At 32.9% G+C, this 22,174-nt stretch overlaps 1 protein-coding gene across 2 annotated transcripts in view; it reads left to right on the forward strand.

Annotated features, from left to right (window-relative positions):
- LOC149068974 (protein scribble homolog) overlaps positions 1-15,382 on the forward strand; it is a 59,828-nt gene extending 44,446 nt beyond the window's left edge. Inside the window, exons 27-40 of one of the 2 annotated variants that reach the window (XM_089250801.1) lie at positions 13-129; positions 1,162-1,224; positions 4,285-4,503; positions 5,208-5,264; positions 6,862-6,939; positions 7,103-7,219; positions 7,327-7,503; positions 8,405-8,570; positions 9,447-9,585; positions 9,969-10,139; positions 11,050-11,159; positions 11,318-11,391; positions 12,366-12,414; positions 13,905-15,382. In XM_089250801.1, the coding sequence (XP_089106927.1) occupies positions 13-129; positions 1,162-1,224; positions 4,285-4,503; positions 5,208-5,264; positions 6,862-6,939; positions 7,103-7,219; positions 7,327-7,503; positions 8,405-8,570; positions 9,447-9,585; positions 9,969-10,139; positions 11,050-11,159; positions 11,318-11,391; positions 12,366-12,414; positions 13,905-14,026 (1,659 nt within the window). In that variant the 3' untranslated portion in view covers positions 14,027-15,382. The remainder of the gene's footprint in view (positions 1-12; positions 130-1,161; positions 1,225-4,284; positions 4,504-5,207; positions 5,265-6,861; positions 6,940-7,102; positions 7,220-7,326; positions 7,504-8,404; positions 8,571-9,446; positions 9,586-9,968; positions 10,140-11,049; positions 11,160-11,317; positions 11,392-12,365; positions 12,415-13,904) is intronic. The other variant, XM_089250800.1, reaches the window with a different exon arrangement.
- Positions 15,383-22,174: the final 6,792 nt, after the last annotated feature.

Raw genomic sequence — 22,174 nt, forward strand, 5'->3', positions numbered from 1 at the left:
TTATCTGTTTAGGAAATAATGATAATAAAACATTCTACAGAAAAATTAGGGATGGGTATTCAAGGTGGTGTTGGTGGCCAGCCTGGTAATCCTTATGATAAAGACGATGAAGGAATTTTCATTTCTTGGGTAAGTATTTAAATTTTTTCCAAATTATGCTATTTTCTTGCTATATTTTTCTTTATTAACTGAGAAAATTAGTTGTCTTCCACCTGGAGGTTGAGTGCCCAATCACGATGGCCTTGCATTGCATTGACTGACAGCATAATGGTTTTCTGTAGAAGTTGGTTCCCCGTGGTTTTTCCACTTGAAGGCATGAATGATAACTGGTTTTCCATTGAAGTCTGCACAGAGTGGGCACTTGCAGCTTTGAGACAGTGATCTTCAAATGCTAACTTACGTTATCTAATCCAAATAAGAAGTTCCAGAACTCCTGGATACCCATAGCCTGGGCCTGATTCATTTAATTACACTGAGGATTTTTTACATGACTTAGAAAAGCATCCATTCACAGAGAATGTATGCAATAAGACTAGATCAACCTCTCCATGTAAACTTTAATCTTACTCTAGCATAACATTTCTGGATACATTCTCTGTATGTCTACAAAAACACTGTCTACCACCCTTTTATAAAATTTGGCCTTTTATTTTTTAAACACTCATTATCATTGGCAGCAGAAAAAGTGAGATGGAGGAACAGAAATGGTGTAACCTTTCTTTCCCTCAACAACAAAAGTGAAATGAAGGAATGGAAATAATGCAAGCTTTCCTTTCCGTTAAACTGGACCATTTTACTCTTTGTATCAAAGACATTTTATTACCTTTCCTTATTTCATGACACTGCTGGAATCATAGAACGTCCTCTTTAGAGATGGTAAGAGGGGCTATGCGCAGTTTTTAAGAAAATAGAATTGGGTTAGGTTGGAGTGGAAATGAGTGTGTGTTCCCATGTTTCGATATCTTGTGACCAGTAACAACCTAACAATTTCACTTCTATCACACTAGATTCTCACACAATTTTTTTTTACTTTTTTTTACTTGACTTTCTGAATGAAAATAGAAGTGGAAGGCAAGAAAGCATACTTGAAAATAGCCTATCTTATTGTGTTTGTACTTCTCGCTTAATTGTATCGAACTTAAATCATGTTTTATGTTGTAGTTAAATGAAGATGGAGCTGCAGGTGCTGATGGAAGGATATATCCTGGCATGAGGATTGTTGAAGTAAATAATAGATTATTAATTATTTTTAATAATTACAAATTTTGATTGATGCAGTTGCTTTCCTTCATGCAGTTCTTGCTTGATCTTATGAACCTCTAATTTAAAAACAGACACTTATTTCTAGAATATCTGGACCTCTATCCTGAACAATATGCCATGTCTTTGAATATCTTTCCTATTTACAAACTTACAGTTGTTCAAGTTAGAGATGTAAAATTCTCGAGAATAATCTTTCGAGAATATTCTCTGGTAGGACTACTATTATAATGTTCTTATAAGTTCTTGATGAGAATATTCTGCTGTTATTTATAATATAATTACATATAATAAACTTGAGAATATTTTCTGGAAGGACTACTTTTATATATTACTGGGGAATATTCTTATAGAAAATGATAAGAATTATTCTGAAGTTATTAATAATAGTCCTTCCAGAGAATATTCTCCACGATGAGAATATTCTTTAGTTACCGAAATCTTTCCAGAGAGTATTATCAAGAATATATGTAACTAGCTATAATACCCAAGTTTTCTTCAATGAGGCTTTTTTCGGATCACGTGATATCTCCCTCTTTCTTTGAGGGACATGCAAACCGTGTCTAAGTTCACCAATATGGGACTTCCTGCACAACTCATCAAGGAAACAAATCTAGATTTAAAGAAATGTAAAAATATGTATATTTTTCTTTTTTTTAAAGGGTGCTAGGTATTTTGATTCCCCCCCCCCCCTTTTGAACTTCAAGTTATCCGTCACTGCCTGTTTCTGCTTCAAAAAATGCTTAATTAAAGCTGTGTAATTTTTTCGATATGCTTTTTACGGGCCTATAATTAATTTAAAAAAAACCTAAACTATATGAATTTATGCAGTTGAAGATTAAAAGACAATACAAAGAACTTAATTTTCATGTTTGAGTTGAAATCAATGTTATTGCATGGATATCCCACTCGAAAGTAGGTCCGGCTAATTACTTCATATCTAATTTTCTGGGCTCCGTATATCTCTAAGCAAACTCAATATTTCAAAAATCGAGTATTTAATACAATTTTTTAAAATTATTGATTACAGAAAACCCCACCAAATTTCCACATTTCTATATTAAAATTGGCAATTTTAACACTGATTTCTATGGGGATCACCCTTTTCCTGACCCTCAAAGCGATGCTGATGATGATTATGACGTCATTCAAACCTCATTACTGAGAGTATTGAAAATTTGGCAAACCATTATAAAAGCATAAATATTATACATATACTGACAGTGACAAACCATTGTAAAGGCATATACACGTCTTAAATGCATTGCTAGGGAACCACGTAACCAAAGTAAACGTTCAGAAAGTGATTGTTGAGGCCCAAAAGCCATTGTTGCCCGACAGTTTTTTGCCTATTTGGGGCATTTGCCCTGCTCTGACGAAATTTTAAAGTAGCCTATCGTTTAAGTCGGGTCCCATTTGGTATATATGCAAAATTTAGCGACGATCGATCTAAAATTGTAGAAATGCAACGGTTGACCATATTGGCTGCATTTTTAAAGTTTTATAATAGGACTTTTATCAAACTTTTATAGTGTAATACCGGCCTTATAATAAATAATCTCAATAAGTAACTTGAGAATAATAATTATTTTTGATAAGAATATTCTTTAGTAATTTATAATAGTAGTCCTTTGAGAGAAATATTCTCAAGAATATTCTCCGTCCCCGTCTCTCTTCCTGTCAAGAAGATGGGATTATTGAACTTTGTAGACCACAATATTAAAGTTTGAAAGCAAGAAAATTAAACCAACAGGGCTGAATTTCACAGCTCTTAAAGAAATGCGAGTGATACAGAATTTAAGTGTATGTGCATTGAAGAAAACAACAGTTCTGTATCTTAGAATGAAGGTAATTATATAAGAATAGCTTCCTTTATCAATCAACTTTGATTTAATTTCTTTTGTTGTGAACTTATTTCTGAAAATTTATTTAATTTTAAAATAATTTTTTAAGGTTTTAATCTAAAGGTGTCTAAAATCTTTGACCAAACTTTTAAAACCTCTTATCATGACCTGCAGAATATTCTGAGAATATTCTCGAACTAAAGTTGTTATTGGGAGGTGATTATACCAAAAATTGTGTTGTTGTAAATATTTCAGGCAATGAAAACTGATTTATATTTCACAATATAAACAAAATTAGTAAAAAATTTAAATTATTTAGAAGAAAAATGAATATTCTCGATTATTCTCCAATTTTTACATCCAGGAGAATATTTTCAGAATATTGTTCTCCGAGAATATTCTCACCTCACATCTCTAGTTCAAGTCTGAATTTGTAAAAACTAGTGTCGACCGTGTACAGTAAAATTCTGCTATAACATTTTAAAAGACCAACTATTATGACCACTATATTCAGAATTTTATTATATATGAGATTTATGATATATGAGATATGATAAGATATGAATAGCTTACCCCCGGGGGTAGTAAATTGTAACACAATTGACACGTTTAAAAAGAAATACGATAAACATGTTGGGGTAAATCGAGAAGCTATCCATACTTAGAATAAGACAACCATAATATTCTTTATGGCCATTGCATAATATTTTATCATGTGTATATATTTATAATTTTTGTGATTGTGTTTTTAATTGGGTTGCTGTATTTTTGAAATATATGACATCCATATTTGTTATGGGCATCTTTTTCTCAGCCACCTCATTGGGCATTTTGCCTGTTGTGACTTTGTATTTGTATTAATGAGAAAAATTGGATGATAGAGAGATGATAGTAGAGAAGTCATTGGAAATATTAACATAGTCATGCCTATAATTTTTTATAGGTAAAAATTAGGTTATAATTTTTTATGGGCAATAAAAATTTCTACCGGGGTTCAAAAATAAAAACTGAATTTGAAGGTTGGAGGATGCATTACCAATCTTGTCTTTCACCATTATTTATCGGGTTATTTGAGTATTGTGGTTTTCAAAATATATTTTTGTATTCTGTTGTACTCTATGAGTATAAGTATGTTTTACAAACTTTTGTTTAATCTCTACATTTATATTTCATTATGTAGGTGAATGAAACGTCATTGCTTGGAGCAACTTACCAAGAAGCTATAACTGCACTCAGATCAGCCTGTGATACTGTTCGACTCATCGTATGTAATGGATACAATAATAGGATTAATGAGGAAGAAGATGATGATGATTCTGAATACAAACGAGAGATGAAGCCATCAATATCCTCCTCATCAATTGACAAAGTAGATGAGCTTACTCACGTTTTCAGACAGGTAGTTTATATTCAATATTCATTGAAAAATCTTCATATGCATTGTATTTTTTCTGTTTAAAAAAATAAAGGAATAACAAGTTTTGTTGTATTTTGTGAAACATTTTACTAAATAATATTTCTTGGAAGTTAAAATGTTGTTGTTAAAAAATTTGGATGCTTTAATGTATAATTTGTGAATTCTTCACAATAAAATATTACAATCTCTTGAGCTAATATTTGAAAATAATGAAATGGTGGTGGTTGATATTTTTAGCCAATTTTTCTTTTGTCCTAATTTCTTTAAATTCTTTTTCTTAAAAATTATCACATATATGGCATAGGTATTTGTTTTAAACCTTGGTCTTCAAAAACAAGAGCATCGCAGTACTTATTGCAAAAAATATGTGCTGTGACTATCACTATGATGATTGCAAAGTTTTCTAATTGTAAAGTAAAATTATTGTGATTCGGAGAGGGGATTTTTTTCTGCTCGCAATGCATCAAGAGACTTTCTAGATAATTATGCCAAGGTGAAAGAAAAGTACTAGTCTTCACCAATTCACCTCAACATAATTATCCAAAAGTCTCTTTCCTTGACCTATTCGGATTTACCAAAACTTTTATGAATGAAGTAACCACATTGCATAGCTTAATTTTTTTCCTGTATTTTAACTAATGTATTGGATATGTTTTTGACTTCTCAATGAACTTTTATTCTTCAAGGAACAAGAAGTAATCAAAGAAACAGCTGAATGGGAAAAAGAAGATTTAGACAAAATGGTTAGTGTCTGTGCAAATCTAATATTTATTGAATATTATGTAATCAATTAATTGTTCCTCCATTATCAGTTGAATGTATGAACTTCATTATGAATAACAGCATTGGCCTGATCTTACATCAAGGAAAGGATGATAAGAGTAGGGTGTCTGCCAACATGAAAAAATCTTGAAATGAAAAGGTTGCAAAAATCAAAAAAAAAAATCATGAAATAAGAGAAAAGGTCACACATTCATTCCTACAATTCGTTGTTCAATTAGCACCATCTGGAAATTTCCAAATAAAGTTATTATTGGTCAGTAAAAACACTGAAATTCAACATGTTTTTGAGCCTTTTGATTATGAAGTAGAAGAGTATTTCTTGACATCTGAAGCTCATCTCTCAATGTTGAGTTACTTGATTTCAAAATTTTCATTGAAAAAAATTTCAATGAAAATTTTGACTTTTTTTTAGAAAATTTCTTGTGCTTACTCTAAGCTGCGCATATATGGCTGTCACTCGATGAAAATGCTTCTATGCATGCAAAATCACTCAGTATGCCATCGATGTATATAACATATTATCATACCACGAGCTGGGAAATGGAGCTGGATGGATAAAAAATTATAAATGACAAAAGTCCATGGCGAATTTGTATACTCCATTAGAATGATGAATATCTTGCAGCAATACTGCCTGATCTTACAGCGTCTTATGAGCTGCAGCTACTGTGTGGTTCTATCATATTGTTATGAAGATTAAGTGTAGTGCAATTTTTGGAGAACCTCTCGGGACAGTAATCTCCTGTTGCCAAACCGGAAATGTCAAGATATACTCGAAGCTTCTAGATTGGTCTAGAAAATCTCTTTTGACCTTTGGAAAGTGGCGCTACCAACTTGGTACTATGAAATAGAATTCTCTGGAAACTCTCTCGAAGGTTTGACAAGTCTATAAAAATGATGCAATCAAGAGGAAGAGAGAGTTGTTGTTGGACTTTAAGCTCAGTGCGAGAATCTTTATTTGTCGACAGTGTGCTGTCTGCTTATAAATACATGTAAATAGCTGTTTTCTGTGAAATAAATCTGTGTGTCCTGAAAATGGTCATCCTCTGCTTCTTTCAAGGACTTGTGAGAAATTATCCGGAACAACATGTCATATAACATGATCGTTTCCTGTTGCAAAAATTGAGTTTTATTCCAGTGTTTGTAATGGTTGGCTGAAGTTGATTTTCCATGGTTTTTCTAACTTTAAGGGGAACGTTTCAGCAAAGTAATTAATTTTCTTGGGGGGGGGGGGCAAGGGATAGAGTGAAAGAAAAGTCACTGAATTTTTCTCTCAGTGTGTGACAGTGACCCTTGAAAATGACTTCTAAATCATCAGTTTGTTGATCATATTTCAATGTACATATATATAGGAAAATATATTTGCATACATAATCAACATATTTTAAAACGATTGTTTTGCTCTTAAATCTGTTGTGCTGAATCTTAGTCAAACAGGCTGACAATTGCATTGAATTATTAAGTTCAAGTAAATGTTGAATCATAATTTCATTCAATAGCGTTCAAAAATTTCCACAAAGATGCATTATATTCATGTACTTTACCAATTTCCAACAGGAAAGGCTGAAAAACCAGCATGGAGGAATGTCGCATCAGCTAGATAAAAGCCCTTGTGATGAAGATCTAGTGAACGCTGTAAGTTTATATGTGTGTCTAGGTGTTTTTGATTTAGCCTTCAATTACTTACACTTGCTGAAAGCAAGAAGGGTTGCTTTTTATAATGTAATATGCTGAAACTAATCAATGCATGTAATATTTATTTACGTAATTTTGTAATGTATGTGGAATTCTATTTTAGGCTATTGAGAATGCCATTAATCCTTCCCAAAACACAGATGACTATGTAGCTTTATCACAAGTGCCTATTAGTACACCACTGAAAAACACATCAGTTGAGAAGGATATCAATGGAATGGTATATATATACCTGCATGTTTGAAACTTGCATTTGTTATGATAGAAATTTTTTTTGAACCTCACTAAAGTGAAATCTTTTAATTTTTTTTTTTTTTGTTACCATAGAACATTGGCTCATTTGATGATGATCTGAGGTCTCCGCCTTCTCCAATATATCATATGTCTAAAGAAGTAGACATTTCAACTGTGGATGCCACTGTTAGTACCGATGAATCACTGGTTGATCCTATTGGGAAATCAAAGCTTCCTGGTGCTAAAATGCTACCTCAAAAAGCACCAAACGTAAGTGGCAAAGACTATTATTAAAACACTTTGGAAAGTTTCTGCTGAGTATATTTTTTTTCAATCTAAATTTTTCTCTCTCAGATCGTTGTTTTCGTAAATGAGAATGATTTAGTTTTAATGCTTAGTTTATTGCATAGAGTATATGCTTAGACTATTTTCTTATCCACTGTTATAAAATTGAGGTTAAACCAACTGCTCTGTTGAAAATAACACCTGTACAAATCCTCCAAAGACATAGCTTAAAGAACTCTACATCAATCTTTTTAAAATAAAGTTCAACTTCGTTGTACTATGGTTGTCAGGAGACATGGTTTACTGTGGGTTATAACCTAACTGCAAACAGGGCGTATAAAAGTGGATTTTCTTTGCTTAATAAAATAATGGGAACTTTCTGAACAAATTTCTTGTGCATCTGTGCATAGTATGCATATTCAGTCATCAGAAATTTGCCATAGGTGCGGTGCATGTATGGTTTAGTACTACTTTCACTAGTAGGAGCACATTTACTCTAGCATTTCAGAGGAAAAGACTGCTCCCAATAAGATACCATTGTGAATCACAGAAAAAAGGTAGTCAGATCCTCTTCCGTGCATAGCTTTGCTTGGGATCAAATATGTGTTCTCATTAGTTAGAACTAAGAAAAAACACACATAAAATGTGCATAATTTTAATTCAGTCATCATGTAATTATTTTTACAAATATTGGGTATATTGGGGGTGGGGTTTCTTAGATACTTTTGGTACGGCTAACTCTACTAATGCCTATAATCGTTTTTTTTTTTGTATAATTCATATTTCCTATCAGACATATTAAATCAAATATTATGTTCCTTTTTACAGGAGTTAGACTTATATGTTTAGTTACTTAACATATTCATTATATTTTCCTTACTTTCAGAATGTTGTGCCAATTATGGATGACCCAGAGCAGTTAACTTTCAGTGAGAAAAAGAGAAAGTTTGAACAAGTAGCGAAGCATGTAGATAAAGAGGTTTCTGACGCAGATGTTAAACAATTTAGTTTCTTCACAGAGCAAGAATTAGAAAGGATGAGAGAAGAAGAAGGTAAACTTTTTGAAGAATAATTTTTTTTTTAACTCATGATCAATAATCTTTATCAATTTCAACAGATATATACACAACTCAGTTTATGGTATTAAATAGATCTAGCAACCTGATATGTTGGCAGGCAATTGAATAAAAATATGGGGCAGTGTTCAAATTATTGTTGATGAACACAAGGATTTGATCATTCCTAGATTGATTTGAACCATAATTTGCTTATTAAATGTGTGGGCTATGAATAGCATCAACATACTGGGACAAGGGATCATTTGAAGATCTCTAGAATATATATTTAGTTGATCCATGAAATGATTTCGTTTATATATTTACACTTTATTTACCACTGATAATATTTACATAATACAAAGGGGAATGTGGGACAACATCAATAACAAACAAGCGGAGCCAGACGCCTTTGACTCCCAATTTCTGTTGTGTTGCCACCAGCAGAAAATAGAATAATAAGTATATAAACTGCGGAGATACCCCAGCACCATCATGCAGGGAGCACTACATATAGTACATCAACTAATTGGTAAATGAGATGTTCTACAAGTCACAGCCATCTGACAGCTAACAAGCATTTTTTTTAATATATATGTACAGGAATATTTATTTATGAACAGTTGTAATATTTTTAGCCAGAAGGATAACATAAGCACTATGTTCCTCTCAATTTTTTAATAAACTTGTTCTGAGAGTCAGTTTGGCCCCTATGCACTGGAGCAATGTCTGATATTGCCAATAAGCCGGTTATTTCATAAATGGTTATTGTTTTAAATATTGATATTTCCTGCCTTTAATTTTTTTTTCCAGTAGGGGCCGAGTAAAATGCTAAAAACAATTTAGTTTTTCTATCTCTAACTTCTTTCACAGAGAAAAAATTATCATCAATGACTGCGGAGGAAATCAAAGTTTACCATTCAGTGGATTACGATGATGATCCAGAGAACTGTGATGACTTCATAGAAAATCAAAACACCTCTCCTAACGTGATTGGTATTCCAATTCTTAGGTCAGTAACAAAAATGATAATGTTATTTCATTTTACCCCTATGAATATTAAGCGAATATAGAATAGTTTATTTTAATAACTACATATTTCCCCATGAATATGGAATTATACAATTTCGTATCTTGGTTGTGGCAATGTTCTATCTTAGCTGCTTGTGTGTGTTGCCATTCATGGCTGAAAATGATTCCAAGCAGGTAGAATTTTTGTCACATAGTTTGTGTGTGTTGGAACTCACTGTATTGTTCTTATATAGTTGCATTTCGCTGTGTATTGCACAGAGTAACAACAGGTCTGTAAATGTGATAATAAAAATGAAAGGGAACATTGTATCTTTAAATATTCAACCAGATTTATAGATGCTGAAGAGTTTTTTTTTCTGATAGGACTTCACCTTCTCCAGCTAGCAAAATTCCTGTTCGAACGGCCAAAGCAGAATATCGTCTCCAGATCCAATTTCAAGATGAAATTGTTCCAGATGTTTGTCAATCTGAGCTCACCCCTGCGCAGCAAAGGGCTTTGCAAGCGGCCAAGAGAGCTGCATGGAGACAAGCAAGGTAGAAAAATGTGCTTGAATGGGATTAAATGTGAAATCTGTAATCTTGAAGATTTGGTTGTGGCATAGGCTTTCGACAGCTGCTCCTCATTATAAAACATTAGGACCACTGTTAAAATATTGACAAATATTAGAACAAGATGCATCACGTTTTCAAAAATCACCCTTTTTCTGGGTCTTCTGCTAGGTGCAGTATAATGAGGGGTTACTGCAGGTGTCTCAAAAATGTGCGTTTTGACACTCTGGGGAGAGAATTTCCAAAATAAAATCATTTGATAAGAAATTTATTTTGATATTTTTATATACAAATAAAAATAGATCGATTCGATGTAATGCTTGACTTTCAACTGAGCTATTTAACACGTATGTATATCTATCATGCGGTATAATATAATAAAATTCCAAGTCTAATATAATGAATATGTGAAGAAAACTATACGTGTAGCAAAAATGGCAGTACAGTTACAATCCCCTGTTTTAGTTTGAATGAAGTTGATTACGTGTAGGGAGGTCACCAAAAAATTCTTGTCAAAAAGGTGGGGTCATCAATAGAATTCTTATCAAAAGGGATTTTGCATTCAAATAAAATTTGGGAACCTGTATGTGTTCACTGTATTTGTGTTGTGGCGTGGTTGCCGACACATGCAGAAAGTTGCATCCCCATAGTGGTGATTGATGGGGACTCAAAGCGACATCGTGTAATTATTCAAGTTATCACTCAGTTCATTTTTCGTCCTGTAAATAAAGTCGATCCTTTTGTGTAAGATAAAAGGCATGTCTGTCTTGAATTGAAACTACACGCCGCTGTCTCATACTCCCAACAGTGTCTTGTATACATCCAGTTAGCCAGTTTTTATTTTTTTTTCTGCCTTCCTCAGAAGTTAATTTTTAATGTCTTCTAATCTGTTTAGGTTGAAGTCTCTTGAAGCTGATGCATTGAAAGCGCAACTAGTAATAGCTAAAGCAAAAGAAATATCTCAGTCTAGGAGCTGTTCTTCTGATGGAGTTACAGAAGATATCGGTATGCATTCATTAGATCTGTCTTTGTTCTTTTTTTTTAATTGGTTTTTTAATAGGTAAGGTATACTCAAAACCCACTCAGAAGAGCCAGAAAATCTTCCATTTGAGGTCATTTTCTAAAGAATAATAAAATTTAGTGTTTCCACTGCTTTGTTACAGGTTACATCTCATCAGATCGGGATGATTCTTCGAATCTAAAAAGTACCGAAGAAGATGATGGCGATGACGTTGAGGTGAAAATTCATATTGTTTTTCTCTAATTTATGAATAAACGAATGCTGTTAGCTGCACAGCTAAAATTTTTGTTAATTGACTTTTGAAAATTATTTATAAAAGTGGCACAGAAATCAGATTGAAATTTCTGTTTGAAATGGCTGAATATTTTATTGCTCTTCACTTTCATGCTCAGCCGTTAGAAAAAATTGACTGTATTAGGGACAGGGTGAAACAGTCAAAAGATATTTTTTACTCTTTTTAATGCTCAGGTATTAAGACATGAATTGTTTGTTTTCCCTAGTATATTGCTCAGGTATTTATTCTCAAAGTGGTGACTTGACTTCTTTCTCCTCACCCTCCTGTGTGACTTGAGCCTATTTTTCCTGTTCCTGCCTCTGATGATAGATTTCATTTTCCCAAACGACTCAAAAATATGCTCCCCCCCCCCACCTCCCCCATTGGAGCTCCCTTCATCCGTCTTTGGGTGCTAAAGGGTTAAGCAACTGGTTATCATTAAAATTAATATTTGTTCAGAAGCCCATTCATTAGAATTCTTAGAATTCTATCATTTTTAGATCCAGTAATGTTACATACAAAGAACTTCAAAGTGTTTGTTGGAATTTTTCTGCAACTAACTGCATATATTGATATAAAATTAGGAAGTTCCAAAGCTGAATAATTGCAAGCAGTTTTGAGAATAAATAAAAAAGTGGAGCTGGTTTGTAGTTTTTTTCAAAGAGTCAGTTTCATAAGTTTCCCCTGTTGGAACTTCGAAAAAAGACACATCCAAATTAAAAATTTGAAGTGGGATTTGATTCACTCAAGTTGTTAAATGAATTGCTCCCTATCAATACGTGGAGTTTTTTACCTTGTTAAAAACTTAAATTATGAGATAATATTTTGGACATATAAATATGTTAAAATTTGATGTAGCTTATGGTTTTTCCACTTTCGTTGAACATTTTTTTCTTTCGATTTTGTGTCCGTCTAGGTTTCATCTCCTCCTCCTCATGATAACAGTGAAGCTTTTATTGAAAATGGTAAGTTAAGAGTTTTTTTCCTTCAAACATAAATATACCAGATGATAGCTTATTAGATATACAGTAAACTCAATAATCCGCCCATGTGCTGGTCTGGCCCGTCCAGTAATTTGCCATTTTCATGTGGGTTTTCTTGGAGTGTAAAACAGGAAAGTCGCTTCATGTGTATGTGCAGAAGTTTATATTATTTAAATAGGTTTTTCCATTAATCCGGTGATCTTTCTAATCTATCACATCCTAGTCTGATATGTGCTGGATTAGCAAGATGGATTATCTTTGCAGTATGCAGTATTTTTGTATATTTTCTGTATAGTGCACTGTTAAGACAGTTGAATTAATCCTTGTTTGGATAAAAATTATGAAATGACAAAAACATAATATGATTTAACTTCAATAGTTTTATTTACGTAAAAAGAATTGAAATGAGACAAGTTTGCTTGTTCAATAACTGATGAAAATAATTCACCAGAATACCTGTGAGACTTGTTAAAATAAGATATTGGTAACACAGCAGACATAGCAGATTATCCAGCACTCAATGACCTGGGATATATTGGATAGTTTAAATTGCCAAATAATGAGTGCATATTATTGTAGACATTTTTCAAGTTTACAAACATTAAACTGTAAGCACTATAAAATATGGTTAAACCCGGCTGTAGGGAGCCTAATTTATAAGAGACCTTTAAGTATAGCGAGTGAAACTTTTGGTTCTGCCTCCAAGAGTGTTATCTTATGAGGTTGGGTATAGTGAGCCTGCAGGATAGAGAACCAAATTTTCAGTCCCTTGAAATTTTTTTTTAACAACAGGGTTTTTTTTGGCTATATCATAAGAGTAAAAAATACAAGTAAAAAAGAAAAAAAAAGGGCCAATACTGCCAGCTACAAACTTGAGTTTACAGAAAATTGTGTTTGCTGTATCCATTCTAATTAAAGAACATATTATGGGTGTGGTTCTCTAAGTTTTGTTGATTGCTGTGCCCTTACCTTAGTCAACACCTATCCACAGCTCCCCAGAATAGTCTAACAAAGAACTGCTTCAAAAAAGCTAACATGCAAACATCAATATCGGCAGTTTACCATGATGTCCCTGAGGAAGGTTGGAGATGCACACTTTGAGAATCACTGTTGTAGGGGGATTAGCCTGAAAATTTTGTTCCAGAGTTCCACTATAGCAAGGGTATAATGTAAATTTAAGAAAAATCTGTAATTAGTTAACTTTTTGTTAAGTACTTTTTAGATGCACGAGATTTTGACAACTATCTTTTAATTTTGCTAAGCAGTGTGTTAGGGATGGAGCGTTGGATAAAAGAATGTGTTGGGTAATCATCTAAACTTGTTTTGTTTTACCCCCCCCCCCCCTTCCCCCAGAAAAAAATTATCATCTCCCTTCTTTAGGGAACCCATAATAATCCTGTATTGTTTATGTAGCTATTATCCTCCCCCTCCCCTGGTATTCCATCACCAATGCTTTATGAATTTTTTTATAGGTGTTGGTGGCAATAACGATGATGATGATGATGGGGATGCTGATGTCTCATTGCAAGAAACTGCTTCATCCTCTACCAAACTTTCAAGTAAAAGGAAAAAAAAACGTCCCAAGAAGCGATGAAATATTTATAGCTTGTCTTATGTATGATATATGTTTGTGTGCCTGTAGATTATTTTTTTTTGTGTGTTCATCACTCACTGAGGAATCGGGACCAAAATCAGGACCCTTTTTGTCTAGTTTTTTTCCTTTATTATTTAAAGGAAACCAGAACAAAAAATATATATATAGGATATACATATTTGTGTTTGTTTTTTATATAGTTTATTTATACTCCATAAAATGGGAATTTTTTTCAATTTTATCTAAGAAATGGGTGGGGTTAATGTGAAAAAAAACTCTTATATGGATTGTTATGGGTATCATATAGAGCTTGGTAAATCATCTTTATAACATGTTATCAGGATATCTGTCCAAGCAGTTAGTAGTAGAATGTACTCGTATATACAGATGAATCTGTGTGCAACACAAATCAAATGAAACAGTGATATATGTTTTCATGGTCTGAATGTTGCTGATGTTTAGCACGTTCTACATAATATCAATCAAATTGAAACTTTACAGAAGCATAATTTTGTTTTTTTAAACTTCAGATTATTTTGAGTGTTAATCTCCATCTTATAGGGCCTTAGTTTTATGTATTTCAATTGTGTATAATATGTTAATGTAAATAATTACAATTTAAAGCACTCGAGGAATATTTTAATTTCTTGTGTGATCTAACTTTTTACTTGTAAGAGAAATGTCCAAAGCATTTTTTGCCCTCTCACATAAGTGCTTATATCCGTCCTGTGGTGGTTGTAACAACTGGAATTGAATGTATTTTGCTGTTTACCAGCATTGTCTGTAACATCATCTCTTAAATATATTTTTTTTTACAGATTAAATCATTTGAATAGAAAAAAAGCAATTATATGTATAAAAGCATGAGCTGCTGTTTGTTATTAATTTGTTAATAATACTGATACTGTGCTTTACAATTTTTGAAAAAATTCTGTACCGTTTTTATATATACCGTTGTATAATATTTGTATTGTTAAAATATATTCTTCAACATATTACTACTTCTTTTTTTTTTTTTCAGAATAAGCTTGTAATGTTTATGTTTTGAGAAACATGATTTTACAGCTTTCGGGTGCATATGTTAGTTTTTATGGTGAGAAATTCAACCTTTGAGAAAAGTTTGAAAATATTGATGAATATTTCAAAAATATTGGTCCGTTGAATTATATTTCAAGTACAGTGATACCTCTGCTAATGAAGAGAATTTGATTGAAATAATTGATCAAGGATAATTATTCCTGAATTGCGTTTGTAAGCCCAAACATGATTTTCTAAAGGTCTCTGTGGAAAATCTTTTAATTCATTCCAAGTACTGCCCAAAATTTAAAGATAAGTTTTTAAAACAAGGTACACTATAAAAAAAAAAGACGAAAACTTTTCTAACAGTTTGAAAATTAGATAAATGAAAATTTATAGGAAGATGAGATGCTGAAGATCTTTTTATTATAAACTATGTTCACAACCAACACAACCCAATCGAGTTTGTAGGTGTTCCCCATCCATTTGTGATTTGGTCAACTCAATTCTGTGGTGTTTGGTCAGAACATGATTACTCCAAAATCATATTTTTGAGATATAAGCATTTTCATTGTAATTTAAAAATAAAAAATAAAGCATACACACAATTGCAAATGAAAATGCCATACATCAGCATGTTTTTTAGCCGTACACACGTATTTGTGCATTTATCTCACTTCTAATTTGTTATAATTATCAAGACTTACTTTTAGATCAAAAAGCCATTTTTTGAAGATATGTTCTGACCAAACACCACAGAATTCTGTCTGATATATGAAGATGGAAAAAAGATAAACTCCTAGAATGTCCTGACTGTTCAGTTTGATGCTAAGAGTAGCACTAAAAAAAACGTGCTCTAGAAACATAGGATTTTTTGTTTTTCAATTCATTTTCTATTAGCCGAATCTTTCATTTTACATAAAATGATTCAAACACTTTAAGAATGAGAGGTGGAGGTACATCTGGAAAAAGGTTATCAATTGGAGAGGAGTTAATCAGGCTCTAGTGCCAGTAATTCTGATGATGATTGGCACTAAATTTCAGCTCACGACGCAGCTGTTCTGTTAGCACATGCATCCAGATCAACCAAAATGTTTCTTAACTGAATTGGTATTCCTTAGCAGAGGCAGGAAAATCACGAAAAAAATCTTTGTTAGCCGAAAAGTTCATAAACCGAGGCATCACTGTATTAGGAAAGCATAATTAATTTTTCAATATTCTGTTTATCGAATGGAAAAAATGGTATTGATATGGGGCTGAACAAATCTCTGAAAATTTACATGCTTAGTCAGGCATGTAATTTAAAATAATACATTCCTGAATCAGCTTTTTTTATATGCTACTTCATCACACACCAACTCTGGTCATATTGTTATGCTGCAATTTACTGCCATTAAGGAGTTGGGTCAGAAATGAAGGCTTCATCTCTCTTTAGTCGCCTCAAGCCAGTTAGGGAAAATATCTAGTTATCTATATTCTTCCCCAAATCGAACCTGGGACCTGATGGCAGTCTTTCAGGATAGTAGATGATCATCTTACCACCATGCCACTCAGATGCTGAAATTGTAATAAAGTATTTTATATGCTAGCATCAGTCATTTGGTTAAAAAATATAGAAGCTCTGAGCATGCCAGGCAATCGATGTTGGGTCCAGCCTTGTATTGGAAAGCAAATTTTCATCATGTAAATGTGTATCGCAAAACCAATTCAGTAATTTGCTGCTTGCCTTTGCTGTGGCATTTTTTTAAATAATGTGATCATCAGGTATTCCCAAGGCGATCTTTATTTTATCTTATCTTCATTATTCTTATCTTTATGATTTGTCCAGGTTATTTCTTAATGTTAGTAGACATTTATTCTGAAAATATAACATTTGTAACTTTGCTACTCTGTACTTCATGCTCTTTTACAATCACGTTGGATTAATACATTGTGCCAAAAGAAAAGTTTGTGATGATTCTTTCTCACAAATTCCGTAACGTGAAAAGAGTTATATCCTGCCCTTGGAGAACTTTCATTTTTACATATTAAGTGTGATCATAATTTCTGGAATAGTTTTTTAAAACTTGACTATCATTTGATGGTTATAATTTTCTCTCTAAAGTGATGTATAAATATTTATCCAGTTACAAAAGTTTTCAAGTTTTTTTTTGTTTTGCTTAAACAGTATCGCCGTACAGTGGATTCCATTTGAGATTTAAGAAGTTACTACTGATGACATCCTCGTCATAGAATCCTGATTATTTTTCCTTTCATCAAAACATTTCCTTCCTATAATTTTTTAAATTTGTATAGTTTTTTTCCTTTTTCTGTCATCTACAAAGCATTACAGCCTGCTCGAATACAATGACAATTATTGCGACTGCTCCACTATAAAGATTGTTACGATAGGTCCCAAATTTTCTCCTATTAATCCCACATGTTATTTATTTTTTCCAAAGTAAGAACCTACAAAGATCATTCAATCTAATACAATGTCCAAGCAAATCTTTCTTCTGCAAAGAGATGTACAAAATCCGATTTTCGTTTGCCAAAATTATGTTTTACCATTGATGATGTTGAATTAGGTACATAAGTGCGTGCATGTAATTAATTACCACAATTTTATTATTTTTTGACGATGCATTTTGATTGCAACTGCTTACCTTATAAAATAAACAACACACTTTAATATGTGATTGATCGTTGATGATTGCTTTCTGAAAATTCAGTGTATTCATTAAAAACACCTCTAGTACTTTGGAAGTACTCATGCTTAGTATTACACTCTTTAGCAAAAGAAAACAAAAAACTAAGCAGCCATAAAAAATAATCCGATCATCTCAAAAAATTTCGCATGCAAATGATTAAATGTTCAAGGCCAGTGAATGTTAACTTTGGTCGTAGAACATGTTTCTACTGCAAAACTAGCATTGTATAAAAAAGGCAACAATCGCAGACAGTTTATCTTTTCTTATTGCAGTCCCCTGGAGACACAACCAATAATGCCATTACGACGTTGTCAAAGACCTTATAGCCAATTAGACGACTTCAAACATGGTCCCATAGTCGGGATGTGTGAAGCTGACTGGTCATACCAAGAACAGGCTGCCGTCTGCACTGTACAGACATGGCTGTGCAAGGAACTCATCGGCGGAATGAAGGCTGTGAAAAGCCAAGGTGCATGAATGCGATGCAAGATCGGGTGATTATGCAACATGCCAGAACTGCCCCAATGCCATCAGTGTCTGCTATCAAACATGCTACTGCCTCTTCCATACCACCCGTGGTATTTTCTACCATCTCATGGCATTTGCTGAGGCAGGGTTCAATCACAGTGGGCTTCAAGATGTCTATTTTAACCCCACAAAATTGGCAGAGTTGTCTAGAGTGGTGTTGTAGCCAATCATGATGGCTGCCAGCAGACTGGCATCATATAGTATTCAGCTATGAATCCTGTTTCAGTCTTGGAGCAGATGACCATGGGCTCCGTGTGTGGAGGGGTGGGCCAGCAGTCCCAATCAGCCTTTGTTTTACAGATGCATACAGCCATTACCCTTGATGTGGGGTGGTCTATTTCGACAGCAGGTCCCCTCTAGTCATCCTGTGTACAACTTTAACAGCTCACAATATGTTGATGACCTTCTGTAGCCAGTTGCATCACCCTTCATGCCATGTCATCATCGGGGCCATTTTCGAACAAGATAAAGCCAACAGGTCCCTTACTCTCTATGATAATACTCCCCACAAGCTCAACAGGCTCTCATATCTCTGGACTGCCTCCATGCTGTTGATACTCTTCCTCGGCCAGCAAGGTCGCCCTTACCTTTTGCCAATTGAACAAGTATGGGACATGGTAGGTCACCAGATTCGAGCACCTCAGAATATCGCAGATCCGGAGCAACAATTGATGAATGCCTGGCAGAATATATCACAAGATGAGATTAGGAAACTTTATCACTCTTTGTGTCAACATATGCACGTATGCATCGCTCTCAGGGCAGCACCTCCTAGAGATAGAAGGCCTCCGCAGTCCGTTTGTGACGTCAGTAAGTAGTCCATTTTCCCTCAGAATATTCAGGGAAAAAAATTCCCTGCTCGTGCCAGTATCATTGTTGTGAGGAAATGAAACGATTGGTCTTAGAATTTGCTATTTTTATGCCCACATCTAATCACTATGCTGCATTTGTGAGCCAATCAGGAAGATTCTATGCCAAAATAAGAAGAAACAAAATAGGATGCTGTGTTTCAAAATGTGGCAAACTCGCTAGGTAGTCTGAATGACATTTATGGCAAACAAGTGCAGAGGCATATCTCTAGGATGTGCTGGTCAGGGCCGGTTTTACCAATTACTGATTTGACCATTCAATGTGAAATTGCTAGCCATTGATGGGTCTGACAGCTTTGAAATTTTTATCATTTCATTATCTGTGTATATGAGCTTTACACACATTTAATTTCAATAAAAGTAGTCACTTTCTTCATTGGTACTTCTTTTTTTTTTTTTTTTGCAAAAGAGTATATTTTCTTATATTCAGGGCAGTAAAACTTAAATTTTTTTTCTTCTGTTCTGTTTATTTATTTATCCATTATCATAAATCTGTCATGGTTTGCACCCGGGGGAAAAAATTATCAAAATTCTTTTTCTTTATTTTTCATGTAAAGCTGTGACTTTACTGTTTGTTATGTACTTATGATGCATTTGATCTGTTCATTGTGTAATTTTGAAATATTTTGATCATTGTTTATACATTAGTAGTTTCTTTTCCTTTTTTAAATCACTATTTATATTTTATATGTTTGCACTTTTATCATATAGATTACACTCTTACTAATACATTCCACACATCATAAGATTGTATCATACTAATAGCGATTGTAATTTTTTTTTATGCAAGATGAGAGAGATAAGGGAGTTGATCAAACAGCTACTCAGGTAACTAAGAATACCTGCATCAGAGCCATGTGAAATAAAGAGCTATGGGGGACCTGTGGTTCTCAAAATGTGCATGAATGTATTATATTTATACATTTGATGCTATTGATATGATTGTCTTGATATAACTAATAAGTGTTAATACGTATATGTACACCGGGGTGACCAAAAGAAACGCATTTCTTATATTGTTATTTCTACCATCCAATGTACTTTTCAAAATACAGAAATGCTTGGTTTTTTTAGTTTTTTTAATTACATAATCAAGAGCTACATTGAAAATCATGGTGATTTTTTTTAATGATACCTTCTCCATTTTATCAATTAATCAACTGTGCTAATGAAATATTTAGTGTTTACCTGTCTATTACATCTTTAACTGTATATCTATCAGTGGAAATCAAGTTCATGTTGGAAATTTTCTCTTATTTTTGAAGTGTTATGTATTAATAAAATGTCTGTCTATAAAAATCAAAACTTCTTTGTTTTCTCTGTGAATGTAATATTTACAGTATATATAGTTCTGTTTCATTTGGATGGATGAAGCTTTATGGTCATTATTTCTTTGTAAATCAAGTTTTTACTTCAGTACATAGTTTATCATAAAGTTTTTAAATGAATTCATATATAATGTCTAAGTTAACAAGTCAAAATATCTAGACAAATTTCTCTTCAAGTGTATTTATTTCCCTCGCTCTCTAAATTGATGTAATTATCGAGTTGAGAAATAAATCATATTTGTGTACCATAGCCGGTTTCGTCTATGATTATAATGATTTTTGTAAAATTAATTATTGCTTTCTATCTCTAATTTTTTATCTCCCAACCTTTTCTTATCCAAGTCAACCAAGGCTGGACAAATCTATTGCCCAACATGCCCGGGCATGTAAAAATTTCAACTGGGCGTGTATTTTTTTCGATCAGGCTTCTTAAAACCAGGGCCATAACTAGGCTTGGGCCGCAAGCCGAACGGGGTTCCCACAAAAGCTTACATTTATTTTGAATAATAACCCTTTCAATAGGGGCTTTATAAGGGAAAAGCTTGCCCCTGGGCCTCGAGAAGATACACTACGGCCCTGCTTAAAACTATATATTTTATTATTATTATTCATTATTCATACATCATATTCATTTTGGAAAACAAATAAAATCACCAAGGGATCATACGATCCATACCGGTGATCATAGATAAAAAAAAATGTATGATTCATTTTGTATAATATTATCGTAAGTATATAAATACAATTCACCATGTATGAATGAAACGGTTTCTAATAATACTGCTATAATTCATTAGATTTATGATGACAATTTTTGAAGAAAAAAAACAAATAAAAATAAAGGAATATAGTATAGAATGTTAGTATCATTATATATGTGGCAAACAGGAGTGTCAGTTTTAATAAAATGTTATATATCAGTCATTATAGTGTTATCTCAGAATTAGAGTGAAAAATAGATGACAAATATGCACAAGACGTCAGATACGATATTTTAAAAATATTGTTCTATATCAGTAATGGAAAGTACGAATTTTTTATGTAGTTTTTTGAAGGAGTGTTCATTTTTTTCATTTTGGATATAGATAGGTAGTCTATTGTATTGTTTCGGAGCTAAGTAGATGAAATTTTTACATAGAATATTTTTATTCGGTTTAGGAATTACTAAAATTTGATTTTGTCTTTCTGGGATTGATAACACATTATGTCTATTGCACCGAACTCTATTTCTGTGAACGGCAATGCAGATTTTATAGAAATACAAATGTCTGATGGATAAGATATTAAGGTTAGTGTAGTTAATCAAAGTTATACTTCCATTAAAATGAGATAAAATTTTGATAAATTTATTTTGCATTCGTAAAATTTTGTTAATGTTAGTGATATAGTTTCCTCATATTTTTAATAATTTATTAATTAAAAAAAACAACTTTCATGTAATTTCTTCATCGACGGTAATGCAAGTGTTTTTAAATAGATGCATTAAGTTCCACAGAGATGGTTTTTTTGGCAGTTGTGATGCACAAATGTTGAGTCAACATATTTAGATCTATTTTTTACGGTCCTTATATCTAACATCCTGGTGCGGACATGAGCCTCCATATACTGCAACTTGGCTCATAGGCTGCAATCTTTGGCCTGCTTGACTTTTTTGATAACTTCAGAGAAGGAAATTGAGAATGAAAAAAGACGTTTGTTACATATAAAGAATGCATT

Source organism: Pholcus phalangioides, unplaced genomic scaffold (assembly GCF_987345545.1).
Source record: "Pholcus phalangioides strain wild (caught in Gottingen) unplaced genomic scaffold, Ppha-v1.0 ptg000024l_1, whole genome shotgun sequence".
NCBI lineage: Eukaryota > Metazoa > Arthropoda > Arachnida > Araneae > Pholcidae > Pholcus > Pholcus phalangioides.